The sequence below is a fragment of the Lissotriton vulgaris genome, chromosome 12 (genome assembly GCF_964263255.1).
Source record: "Lissotriton vulgaris chromosome 12, aLisVul1.2, whole genome shotgun sequence".
NCBI lineage: Eukaryota > Metazoa > Chordata > Amphibia > Caudata > Salamandridae > Lissotriton > Lissotriton vulgaris.
In genome coordinates this window covers 94,965,918-94,979,863 of record NC_141700.1, presented here as the reverse complement: position 1 = coordinate 94,979,863, position 13,946 = coordinate 94,965,918, and the positions used below count along the sequence as shown (strand labels likewise).

The window sequence follows — 13,946 nt, the reverse complement described above, 5'->3', positions numbered from 1 at the left end:
TACGGAATAAATAGAAGAGTAAATCCTAGTTTAGCAGAATATGTAACCCTTGTTAGCACCACACAGCCAGCGTTGCCTTATAAATACACCCATATATGGTAAAGCACAAATCAAACAAAATAATATCAATTAAGGGTCGAAAAGCTACCTGGAGTTCGTGGAATTTTAAAAAATGCAAATCATGCTGTTAAAATCATGTGGTGGGTTTGCATGGACCTAAAATGGTACTTAAAAATGCAGATTTTCTTTTTTCCGTGTGTTGGAAAACCCTTCATCTCCGTAATTTGACACCAGGGCATAGGGAATGTTTACTTTAAATCAGCGTCTTTCTGTAGCAGCAATCACGGCAGACAGAGACTCAGCAGGGAAAGTGGAAACTCTGCTGCTTTCAGCTGTCTGTGACGATAATTACAAAGCGCCACAGCACCTCTGGGAATCTGGCGCCATTTATCCTCCCTGACTGCCCTCATTGGTTACCTGCCACAGAGTAATCCCCAAAGCAACCAATCATGTGCATCCTGTCCGTACAAAGGTGAGGCGAATTCGCATGTGAAGCTATTGTAGAGTTTTCACCAAAGCTAGGTTGGCGGCTTTAATGGAGGTTAAAATGAAGTCCAATCAGAGAGGCAAGAACTAACAGCGCTACTTAATCTTGTATAAATACAGGACAGCGGCGGCCGCATGGGGGGAGAATATTAAGTGACTGCAGCGGTGTTTCTATGGAGAACGATCATTAGCCGAGCTCCGAACAGATTGGTCTGTGAGAAGACTGTTTAGCATTCAGGCCCTGGCGGCAAAGGCACTGAATCGGAGGTAATTTGAATTTTTTTCCCTTACAGCTGCAAAGAAAGCAACGTCGACTAATACTTCCTTTAGACAGCTACGGAACAAAAAAATCAATACACTTTAATCTGCTGGCCAGGTATGGTTTACATCTAATGTGTTGGGAACTCAGCCGCGTTTGATTGAGAGCGCAACTCTCTAATCTGAATTGATCCGCAGTGTTCCTAGGGCAGGCTCCATCTCATGACGGGGAGGTGTGGTGATGGCGGGAACGGCTGTGGACGAAGACAAACACTGCTGAGATGTACTGTACCCTAGAAAGTCTGGAACGCAAGCTATAGCACCTTTTACAATTACAGAGCCATCTTTGTTTTTAACTTCAAGCAGTGTCTAATTTGTCCACATAATGAATGGCACATATCATACCCACACCTGTGAGGGAGGGAGCAGTGTTTACGTTAACAGAGACAGAGAAGCATCTGAAGACATAGCAACATGTTTATAATATTGGCGTTTAAAATGATGCTCTTACTAAGTAAACAAGACACAGGACGCATGGGCTTTCCCCAGGAAGATGTAGTCAGCCTGGGAGGGAGGGGGAATGGGACACGGCAAGAGGGGAGTCTGCTACTCTAGCTTCCAAAGTCCGACAGGCTGTGCGAGCGGGTGGAAGGCTGTGACGGATGTTGTTTTCCCGAAAGCTGACACGGCGGGCAGGGGAGGGGGCGGAGCGGGGAGAGGTGCGACACGGCAGGCAGGGGAGGAGAGTAGGAGGAGGAGGGGGGAGGAGAGTAGGGGAGGCACGGCCTAGCGGCCGTGCAATCAAGTAGTGAGGGGGCGGGAGAGTAGGCAAGGCAGGCGGGAGGGGGGAGGAGAGTAGGGGAGGCACGGCCTAGCGGCCGTGCAATCAAGAAGTGAGGGGGCGGGAGAGTAGGCAAGGCAGGCGGCTGGGGGCATGTGCACGCGCTTTTAAGCTCAATGCGCATGCGCATTGAGCTTAAATTTCTCGTGCACTGCAAGGAATCGCCACGATTCCTTGCAAGTTAGTTAAAGAGTTGGTAAGCCCCCATAGTCTCGCAAGCTCGATGCGCATGCGCATCGACAGGCGAGACCTAAAAAGCAAATGGTTTGCCGAGCGCCACAAGAAATGAAGGTGTCCATCGCGGCACGGAAGAAGGTGTCCCTTGCAGCCCATGAGACATAGAAAAATCTCAAAATGAGATTTTGGATGAGGAAAGTGAGGATGAATTCATCCTAAATGACTACTTTGATGATGGAGGTGCAATGGATAAAGTGGACAAGGAAAGGTAGTAGAAGGGTTTAGTAAAAGATACTCAGGGGGAGGATATGTTTAGTCCTGACCTGATTAGACACCCAAGGGGCGAAGATTGGTGGCCTCTACTACATGTTGCTGAGTTTATTAAGTTATGGATTCAAAGGCCCTTGGAGAAGGAAGCCAGGGTGGTTATGAAAGCAGAGTGTTCACGCCCGGTGTTGTTTGACTCCCGAACTGGACCCAGACTCAATTAGCTTTCTTTTAAAATGGGACGTGACCCTCCGAAAGGGCTTGAAAAGGCCTTAAAACAGTGCAAGGACAGGTTGCTGTACGTGTTGGGACCCATAGCGAGAATTCTTGACATGGCGGAAGAGGCCAAAATGAAGGCAGTAGAAGTAGATTTAGAACTTCTAAGAGGTTGGTCTCAAAGTGCCGTTTGCTTGCTAGGCAACGCAAACGCGGCATTAATTACAGAGAGGCCGAAAGGAGTTTTAATAAGGATTAGCCCAAAGCTGGGGGATTTTTCGAAGAAGGAACCAGTGGATGATCCTAAAGGTTATCTTTTTAGAGAAGGCATGGTGAAAGGGGTAGGAAAATATGTAGCTGCCTTCACCAGCCTGGATAAGGTCCAATCAAGCCTGAAAAGGGTATTTAATAGAGGTGTTTGACAGGGCCGGGTTAAGGGCCAGTTACCCAGGCCGCACATTCTCAAGGGCGCAGTACCAGTCTAATGGAAGAGCCGCCTTCAGGGGCTCATAGTTTGCAACTGGTTTTTACCTGCGAAGAGGGAGAGCAACCGGCAGAGGGCAGCAGACAAGGGGACAAGCGCTGTTTGCTTAAGGATCACATGGTAAGTATGAAGACAGTTTTTAGTTCTTCCCCAAGCAAGGTAGAGGGAAGGTTGAGATTTTTCAAGGAAACAATTAAAGAAAATAAATAAAAAAATAAGAGACAGCTAGGTTTTAGAAACAGTAAGGGGTTATGTGGTGAGTTGGTGGAGCTGCCATTTCAAATGAATGCACCGAGTCAGCTCGTATTCAAAGGAGAATTACAAGAGATCGTAGGTGTGAAGATGTTAAAAAAAAATAGAAGAGATTTTAGTGGAAGACATTTTTTGGGTGGAGAAGAAAGGGAAAGGATGGAGACCTGTGATAAATTTAAGGTCTTTAAATCAGTTTGTGGTTTACAGGCATTTCAAGATGGAGGGTATCAATCTTTTAAGGGATAGTCTACAGTTGAACAACTGGTTAGTGAAGTTGGACCTGAAGGAGGCTTACTTCACGATTCCAATAGCAGAGGAAAGTCAGAAATATCTGCAGTTCATATGGTTGTGTTGGTTGTTCCAGTTTCCTTCCCTTCCGTTTGGACTGGCATCAGCGCCTTGGTGCTTCACAAAGGTGTAAAGACCAGTGGCGAAGTTTCTCAGGGAGAGTTGTGCGAATGATTATGTATTTTGAGGATTTTCTGATAATGTCTCAGTCAGGAGGAGTTGAAGGATCAGTTGATGAGAACTATGGAGCATTTAGAAGGTTTGGGTTTTGTTGTAAACAAGGAGAAGTCTAAACTGGTTCCAACTCAGAGTTTGGAGTTTTTAGGTTTCGATGTTAACACAGTAGCGAAAACCTTAAGTTTGCCAGACAAAAAGGTAAAGAAAATAAAAACACAGGGGAAAGGGATGTTGAAGAAGGAAATGGTGAATTTGAGGGCTTTAGCAAGAGGGATCGGTTTATTTTCGTCCTCAATTCAAGCAGTATTCCCAGGGCCTCTTCATTACAGAGCTTTACAGCGGTTGAAGGCAGATGCACTCAGGATGGGCTTGTGGTATGGAGACAAAGTCATTATTTCGACAGAGATACGGGAGGAGTTGATATGGTGGCTGCAGAATCTGGAGGCTTGGCATGGTCGTGCGATTTTTTGAATTTGCCCAGACTATGTGTTGGATACGGATGCAAGCCTTTTTGACTGGGGTGCTTGTCTGGAGGAACAGGAGACAGGCGGAAGATGGTCTTTGGAGGAGAGATCTGAGGACATAAATGGTTTGGAGATGATGTCGAGGCTTTATGCCTTAAGGAGTTTTTGAAGGAAGTTGAAGAATTACAATGTTTTGTTAAAGATGGACACCATTTCTGCAGTACGATACATGGAGTTTTGTTTGGAGGAAAGAAATGGATTGCAGGCGGAGTATTTTCCAGGTCAGAGGAATGTAGTGGTGTATTGGAATTCCAGGTATTTAAGGGATTACAGCGACGGGAAGTTGAATGTTCAGTATTTCAGAAGAATATTTCAAGAGTGGGGTCCATTGGAGGTGGATCTGTTTGCATCAAGGCTGACCTTTCGGTTTGATTGGTTTTACAGTTGGGGGACCGGATCCTTTGGCAGAGGAGGTGGATGAGTTTCAGCAGGACTGGAGAAGGATCGGTGTTATGCTTTTCCCCCATTTGCAATGATATAGAGAGTGTTATTGATGGTGAGGAGACAGAGGTGTCAGCTGGTGTTTGTGATGCAGTTTTGGGCTGGACAGGCTTAGTTTCCAGGTCTTTTGGAATTGGAAATAGAGGAACCTTTGTTGGTTCTGGATTTGGAGGATGTGCTAAAAGGAGAAGGAGGGGTTTTTCATCTCTTGGTTCAGGAAGGGGCTTTGACCCTTCTTGTTTGGAGGATATCAGGAGAGAGGAGCAGTTTGGAGAACTTTCGGAGCAGGCTCAGGAATTGCTCAGAGAACCTTGGGCACCAGGTACCATGAAACTGGATTTGGAAGCATGGAGGAAGTGGTCATGTTGGTGCTTGGAAAGTGGTCTGGATCCTGTGGAGGTGTCTGCCATCGAGTAGAATGAATGAATTTAGGAGGGATGGAGATGTTTGAAGCAGGCGTGGATTTGGAAGAGTTTGGTGCACATTCTGTAAGGGGTGCGATGGCGAGTAAGGCTTTCCTGTCTGGTGGGCGATTGGAGGCGATCTTGCGTGGAGCTGATTGGTCTAGTGGGGATGTTTTTGGAAAGTTTTATTTGAAACATTTGGGGCATGTATCGCCTGAGGTGTTGACACAGCTTTGAACATGCATGAAATGTAGATTCTGCAGGTTTGTGTAGAGAGAATCTGGATTTCATTAAAGACACAGAGGCTAGCATTATCCCTCCCGCCCTCCTGTTTTGATTTGGAGGGGATGTGGAGTTGTTTTTAATTTTAGATTCAGATTTTGACAGGTGTGCTCTGTTTTGGTAGGTGTTCAGATAATTAAAAGTTATTGTATTTCTTTCAAATGCCCAGTAAGGCAAGTTTTGTTGGATTTCTACTACAGTTGGGAGTTTTTATGTTCAGTTCCGGATCAGCGTAAAAGAGGAAGATGGCTGCTGTGCTGAGGAATATATATTGTTTGGACATTCTATGTTCTAGAAGTTTTAGCTTGGTGATGTAATACTTTGAAGTGCTGCAAGGAGTGGTGCAATAAAAGTATTGATGCATAATGCTAGCCTCTGATTCTTTAATGAAATCCAGATTGTCTCTACACAAACTTGGAGAATCTACATTCTCATCCACTATTACAGTAAAATACCACAAGTGCAATCTTGTCTACTCTCTTCTTCTGTAATTGTCTTTTTGACTTTTAATCAGGCGGATTAGAAGAAGGGAAATCGTACAGGTTAAACTTCAAAACACTAAGACCAGGACGGCATCATGGGAGAACAGCTTAGTTTCGGTACAAGGAGTCATTCCATTGCTGGAAACAGCCCGCCACCTCAACGTTTGTCTCAATTACATATGGCTTACCAATGCTTTTCTTTCCTTTAAGTGGCCACTGTGCAAAATATTAAAGTCGTGGCAAGTATGTCCACAACGCTGTGAGTGAAAACTCACAAGACATAAGGAACAATTCCTTTTATCTTTTCTAGAACCAACCCAAACTTTGGGTTGGTTTCTGAATTAAAAAAAAAATAATAAAAAATAAATAAATAAATAGATGGCACTCAAGGAACCCCTTATAAAGTTTCATGTCTCACAGAGTTTGACCAAAAGGCCTTCCACCAAGCACTTTCAGTGTAAACTACCAGCCACCGAGTGGCAATCTACACATTTGGTTAAGATGGGATGCTGCTGAGGCAGGGTCACCATTGTCCCAACAGCTTGGTTGCAGACTCAGTATACCTTACATAAATCCCAAAGTACATTTAACCATTAATTAAGTAGTAAGCAAACATAAAACTTCGGTCTGCCAGACACAGTCGCCAATCAGAAACCAATATCAATTACCTTTCATGGCATCAAGGGGAGTCTTGTAGCCAGGTCCACATGTACAGCTCTTTGCTTTGGAGGCTTTGGAGGAAGATAGATAAACAGACTATTAGACACAGATGATATGTCACTGGGGCATTGCATAGAGAAAATTGTCAGAAGCAAATTCAAAATTTACCTTCATGGTGATCAAGATCCCGAAGAGAGTTTTCAAATTGAGATCCCAGAATAGAGTTCTCAACTAGGATTTCCAACAGGAAGAAAGGAATGAATTTCAAAACTGAAGGCCACATGTACGACTGTCAGGATTTGCGACTTACAAATTGCGATTTTTAGCAACTTGCAATTTGTGAGTCGCAAAATCTGATGTACAACAGTTTCTCAGACACTTTTTGCAATTCCCACATGGGTCACAGGGGACCTGCCTCATTAATATTCATGAGGCAGGTCGCAATTTGGGACCCATTGGGAATGGCCGGTACTCTCAGTGATGGTGGCCTGGCTGGGGTCAGCAGACCACAATGTCTGTGACTGCTTTTTAAATAATTCAGAAAGGGGGTGGTGATGAACAGAGTGTCTGAATTAAGCAGACCACTCTTACCCAGTCCAAAGGTCAGGGCTTGATCCATCACCGTTTTTTAGCTCACTGCACCATCCCAGTTCAGAACCTGGCTATATGCAAATAAGTCTGTCCCTGGCCCAGTGCATCATGGGAACAGGGCAGACTAAACTACCAAGCCAATTCTTCACCAGAAAGGAGACAAGCTTCCGGGGACCGGTTTCTGGCATTTCAGCAGTCGTCGGCCCGGCTTGCTTGAATCCTGATGGTGCAGTGAGCAAGGGACTCATGTCTGAGTATACCCTGCCACACCTATAGGGGCCAAAAACGATTCAGAAAAGTGGGTGGTGATGAACAGAGTGTCTGAATTAAGCAGACCACTCTTACCCAGTCCAAAGATCAGTGGTAGTTTGGTTTGCCCTGTTCCCATCATGCACTGGGACAGGAACAGACTAATTTGCATATAGCCAGGTTCTGAACTGGGATGGTGCAGTGCGCTAAAAAACGGTGTTGGATCTAGCCCTGATCTCTTGACTGGGTAAGAGTGGTCTGCTTAATTCAGACACTCTGTTCATCACCACCCCCTTGTTGTTAAATGCTTAAATAAAGCAGTTTATTTTCCCCCCCAAATACAGCCCGTTTTCCTTAAAGGAGAACGAGATGCATTCAAAAAATAAAAAAGTTTTCTTTTCGTTTTTTAGGTCGAGCCTGGGCAGCGCATGTGCTGTTCTGCAAGCCATACTGTATGGGAGTATATACTTGAAGGCCCCCCACTCTTTTCCCTATTTGTCATTGGCTTGAGTTATGTCCTTTGTAAATAACATAACATTTTTTTTGTAAAGCACATGTTCACCCAGAGGTCTCTTGGCGCTGAATAACAGATGTAAATGCTGGCTTCCGATTTGTTATTAAGCTGGTTTGTCCCTACTTAGAACTGCATTGACTTCATTTGTAACCTCCCAGGAGGACTGGCCCTTTTACTTCGGTTGCGTCTCCTTTAGTCTGTAAGCACTATTTTCTTTAATGAGTTTCTCTTACTTCAGGGCCTCAAGTGTGCAATTGTGATCAGGGGCTTGTTTATTTAACTCATAGCAAACGGGAGCTCTTCAGGGGCCATGGGCGCCAGAAGGGGGCAACTCAGCGATGCCTTCAAGCATTTGCAATGCAATAGGTCTCACATTGGCAAGAGTTTAAGCTATTGGCTTTGTAAATGGCAATGCCTTTTATTCTGGTTTTAAAAACCAGAACATAAATAAAAGGCATTGTCATTTACAATGACAATAGTTCAAACTCGCATAAATGAGAGACCTATTGCATTGCAGATGCTTGTTTAGAGTGGGCAGTGGTCCGTGGGACCGCTAGCTGCTCTGAAAACATGTTGACATCCCATTCACAAAGAGGTTTGCAAATGGCTTACCACCAATTTGAAATTGGTGGTAATCTGCGAAGGTTTTGCGACACCATTCCCAGTCGCAAAACATTCATACATACCAGTCCAACTTGCTATAAAGAAGGGACGCCCTTTACATGCCCCTTCCTAAAGTCACTCGCAAACCGTATTTTGTGAGTTGGTAATAGTTTACAGACTCCCAAAATAGGATTGGTATATGGTGTCGTACATCTAGCCCTGAGATCCTTAGATGGAGTTCCAAATGGGAATTTGGGATAGAGTTCCAAGTTGGGTTCTTCAAACAGGAAGAGTAATATGGAGTTTCAAACTAGGCTACCTGGACGGAGTTAAAAAAACTTGGATTTTCGAAAGGAGTTTCCTATAGGAGTCCAGGGATGGACATTCTAATTAAGATCCAAGGATGGAGATCCTAACTGGACTAAAGATATGGAGAGGAAACCAATACATAGAGATAGAAGTTGCAAGCTGAGATGGAGTTTTTACCTATGATCCAGGGACAGAGCTCCTACCGGTTATCCAGAGATCAGGGTCATAAATGGAATCCAGGGGTCAAGCGCGCAACACCCATTGGACTCACCGGGCTTCAGCCCCCCCCGTTGTGTGTGGCAGCCCGGGATGAGACAGATCCCGGGCACACACAGAGCCCCACCCGAACGTTTCACAGGTCTTTAAAAGACCAGTTGAATGTTAATTAGGCCTTGCTGTTGTTTCACCCCTTGTTGGAGCCCCTGCAGCTCCAATCTGCCTACTGATTGATGTTTAAGCCCCCCCCGAAATTTGGCTCTAGTTGCGCCTCTGTGGGGGTAGAGATCTTATCGGGGATCCACACAGGGAGTTCCAAGCCAGATGAGATGCATTTCAACACAGACAGAATTCCTGCTCTAGTTCTTGCCCAAATTTTACGTTACGTTATTAAGAGCGCATATCACCCCGCATAGGGTATCCTGGCGCATAAGTAAGCCAGTGGATCAACTGGAAAGGGAAGAGGAAAGAGTGAACTAGTAGAGACATGGTTTTATATTATTTTTATTTTTGAAAGGAAGTGATGGAGCAGAGCGACAGTGGAAGAAGGTTCACACCTTTCTGTCAGACAGATACGCAGAGTGTGGGCCAGTTAGAGACATGGGGAACGAAAGTCTAGAGTCCATGACAAAAGAAACTCTTTTGGTGAAGTGGTTGTGGCCCATGTTGCGGAAGCATTCGAACGTGTGACATAACAGTTTGAAAGGGCTCGTTTGTGTACTAGGAACCACACCTAGTTTTCCCGCCTAAGGAGTACAGTTTTGAATCCCTAGGGTCTACAGGCCACAGATTTGACGTCCCTCATTTGCAAATTTCCAACAAAAAAAAAACTGAACTGTTCTACCAGGCACCAAACAGATACAGGGAAGTAGATAATACTATACAATCTAAAAGAGAAACTAGATCCCATGCACAGGGTGACAGTGCACCTAAATTATTGATCACATCCATCAAGGTCTGGGCCATGAGCTGAACATGAGAGCAGCGAGAAAATAATCTTGGCCTGCTCTGATCCTGCAAAGAGTGTTGATGAAGACAAGAATAAATGTTAACATAAAAAAAAGACTGCCATCAAGATCACTCAGCAGCCAGTTGGCCACATAGTGAACTACCTGCGAGTAGGCCTTCCTGCACAGTGTGGCGGCACATGTTACACATGAAAAGGGGGGGCTCTTGGCCCCCCCGCCCGCATGGCGGCGCGGCGATCGCCTCCTCCCTTCGTGCCTCTCGGTGGTGGGGCGTGCCCTCCTGGGCGCGCACCACCGATTGGTTGGTGCCCTCCCTGACCCGGATACCATGGTAGGATATCCGGGTCAGGGGCGGGCGTGCCGGGAGGGGCTGGGTGGGGGGGGCGTAGCCACCCCCACTCAGTCCCTTGTGGATAAAGAGGTGGGGAGCGCCCGGGAAACCCTCTTGTTCCCTGGACGCTCCTCCACAGCGCGTTGTGCCCCGCGCTCGGGGCTTCTTGTTTCTATTAATTTTTGTCCTTTTTATTTCAGGTCCCGGTTGCCCGAGCTCTGTGGAGGCAGCGGCGGTGATATCCAGCGGCGGACGCCCGGCGATCCTCGGGTCCTCATCGGGGCATCGAAGTCAAGGCTGCATTCCATCCGGGCCACGTTGAGCGCCGCCTACCCGATTGTCTAGGTGTTCCGTGATTTCGGGAGAGTGAGGTATTTCTCGGCGCTGATAGTGCGCCAGAGCCACGTGGAGCGCCACCAACTTGGCTGCATAGGCCAAAGTACCATGCGGAGGATCGAGGTATTTCTCGTTACCGAAAGTAGCGGTAGGGGGCTCTGGATAAACGGGCTACCGAGCGGGTGCATGCTTTAAGGGGTGAGAGGCCATAGCGTAGCGCTAGGTGTTTTGGGGCCGTTTATATGTCAAGGATCGACACACTGAACCTCTGCCTTCTCCGCTCCTCATATCCCGTTTCTCCGCATTACAGCGCGCGGTGAAACCAGCCGGCTGTACGTGGAGCTGTGTAGTTTGCGAAGCAGGGTTGACCAGGGCAGGACCTGGATGGGAGACCAGTGTAAAGGGTGCCTGAATTTATGTGGATGCCTTTAATTTAATTACTGCAATTTTGGGGTCGTTTTAATTAGGAAACAAGGGTCTTCCTACCAGCATTATTGTTTAATTGGCGCCCCTTTATAAAAAGAAATCTGGGGCGTTCTTTTTAATTGTTACAGACATACAGGCAATGACAGTGTGAGGTGGGGGGATTAACAAGGGGTCAAGCTTCCAGGTATTGCAAACCCTCTGCTTCAGCCTCATATTTTTAGGCGCTGGTTTCAACAATTGCTTCAGCCTTATACTCCCAGGTATTGATATCTTTTCTATTACAGGCGCTTAAAGAAAACATCGCTGCAGTTCAATCGATCGGTTCAAAGAGGTGGACGTGGGTCGCGGACACAATACCGGTGGGAGTACGCAGGATTGGTCGGTAAGAGGAGAGCGGGGGGCTAGCATTTCATCGCTCCTGGTTGCCGCCGGGTGGGTCTACACTAGGTTTACCCACCCCTGACATAGCCGGATAAGCCGGTGGTGTTGCGGCCGCCGTTGCATGGTGCTTACAGCCCCCTGGATATCCTCCATCTGGTTATGGTACAAAGCGCAAGTACGCTCAAATTGTATCACTAGGAGTGTAGGCAGTTCTTGGTGGTTTAGAACATGCCAGGGCCAAGGGGTGGTAAAGGAGGGTCCAGGATGGAGGCTATGATGCAGACCGTGATGCTTGAAATGAGTAACATTAACAAGCGATTGGGGAAAATTGATGTATTGGAGGCCCGCTTTAATGAGAGGTTTGATGAGGCTCCTGGCCCATCGGGTAGGCCTGTTCGCCAGAGGGCGGCCCCCTTGCCAAGGGGGGATTTTGTTACCCCGCCTAAGAGGTCTAAGGCCAAGAAGCCCAGGTACACCGCCCCACCCCCCCCCCCCGAGCCGTTAGTTCCGGTGCCTATTATACCTGTTCCTGCGGTTCCGGCTCCTCTGGCACCTACGCCAATAGTTCCTGTCCCTGCAGCGCCAGCCCCTGTCAACCCACCGGCGCTCCCACCTGCCGGGCCTGCCCCTTCACTCGTGGTGCCCATCCCAACCACGGGTTTGCCGCCACCGGCAGCGCCCTTGCCTCCTACACCCCTGCCACTAGTTATGCCCCCAGTGGCGCCGGCAGTCCCAGCAGGCAACTTAGACTCAATCCCCCCTGAACTGGTATCTCAGATAACGGCCTTAATGCTGTGGCTACAGAAGGGGGGTGTGTTACCGGCTTCGTCAGATTATGCGGCAGAAGCGGCAAAATTGGTGGAAAAGATTAAATCTGCAGCAGTGGCTGACAGTTCTGCAGTGCCCTCATCTTCTTCCCTCGCAGGTTCCAGTCCCGCCCAACCGAACGGAGATGGTGGGCAGCCGGCCCAGGTGCCCGGAAATGGTAAGGAGGTGGTGCTGCCTCTCTTGGGAGATGGTTCTATACCCTCCAGGAGTGAGAACTTAGCACAACATGTGTCACAGACTGTGAAGGAGATGATTTGGGCTGATATATATGTGTACATTTATTCATTACTGCTTGACAATAGGGAAATGGAGCATGCAAAAACGCTAAAGGAGTGGATGCATCCAAGTGAATGGAGGGCACAGTGTTCTAGATTTAGGGTGGAGGAAACTCTGCTTAACTGGATCAGGGCTTTTGCAGTATTCACAGCTATCAAGGCCGAACGACCCCCTAATGTGCAGGCGCCATTGGCGTGCTACCAGAGCAGGATTGTGGGGTGGAGTGAACAGTACTCTGGGGATGCGTGGAAAGGGTATGATGTCAATTTCAGGAAAGCCTTGGAATTTAATCCATCACTGACATGGGACAAGGTTGACTCTGTCATGGCATCAGCAATTCTCAGAGAGCTCGCCCCCCCATCAGTCCACCAGTGCAGTCAAGGTTTTTTCCGCCAGACCTCAACAGCCCTTTCGGCCACCCCAAGCGGTTGAGGTCCCAGGTAAGAATAGGGGCGGCGGGTCAGAGAAGAAAGGGGTGTGCTGGGATTTTAATAAACGCACCTGCACAAGGGCCCCGGGCACCTGTAGATTTAAACATGCATGCGGGGCCTGTGGTCACCCCTCACACCCAGAATCATCTTGCAGGTCCAAGCAGGGCAACCACGGTCAGAGGGGAAGAGGAAAGCCAGTGTAATACTAACAAGTTGGGTCCCCCCACGCCTGTAGATGTTCTGGCAATGATCCCATGGTTAAACAGATATCCGGACCACACAGCAGCCACACTACTTCAGGAAGGTTTCTCCCAAGGCTTTAGGATCCCGGCAGGGGGGTACACAGGTAGCGCCCATTGCAAGAATCAACTGTCAGTAAAACACAACCCTACAGTGGTGGCGGCTAAAATTAGCAAAGAACTGTCTCTGGGCAGGATATCTGGCCCTTTCGTGAAGGTGCCTGTCCCCAATTTTGTGTGTTCACCACTAGGAGTAGTTCCCCAAAAAAGAGAAGGGCCAGTTTAGACTGATCCACAACCGTCGGCGCCTAGAGGAGCGTCTTTGAATGATGCGATTGATGAGGGGATTTGTAGTGTAAAATATGCCTCATTTGACCAGGCGGTGGACTTGTTGCGTGCCTTGGGGCCAGGGGCTATGATGGCAAAATCAGACATAGAATATGCTTTCCGTCTCCTCCCAGTCCACCCAGCTGATCATCATCTCCTAGGTTTCACTTTTGAGGACAAGTTTTACATGGATAAATGCATGCCCATGGGCTGTTCCATATCATGTGCATATTTCGAGACGTTTAGCTCATTTCTAGAATGGGTCTTGAGACAGGCGACGGGCCACCAGCAGGTCATGCATTACCTGGATGATTTTCTCTTCTTAGGTGCGGCGGGCTCTCTGGAGTGTGCCTGGGCACTGCAGGAATTTTGCGTGCTCATGCGGGCTTTTGGGGTCCCGCTAGCGCCAGGGAAGACGATTTGCCCATCCACCTGCTTGGAATTTCTCGGTATTGAAATTGACTCAGTGGAGGGATGCTTCAGGTTGCCCAGGGACAAAGTGTCTAGGTTTAGAGCAGCGCTACGTCAATGCCTACGCAAACACAAGGTTTCCTTACAACAGTTACAGGAGGTGGTGGGGCAACTGAAGTTCGCACTGCGGGTCATCCCTATGGCACGCCCG

The 13,946-nt window shown here is 47.7% G+C and overlaps 1 protein-coding gene across 2 annotated transcripts in view; it reads right to left on the bottom strand.

Annotated features, from left to right (window-relative positions):
* SELENBP1 (selenium binding protein 1) overlaps positions 1–13,946 on the bottom strand; it is a 143,082-nt gene that overhangs the window by 90,689 nt on the left and 38,447 nt on the right. The window contains exon 2 of one of the 2 annotated variants that reach the window (XM_086947339.1): positions 6,308–6,370. In XM_086947339.1, the coding sequence (XP_086803465.1) occupies positions 6,308–6,370 (63 nt within the window). The remainder of the gene's footprint in view (positions 1–6,307; positions 6,371–13,946) is intronic. The other variant, XM_086947340.1, reaches the window with a different exon arrangement.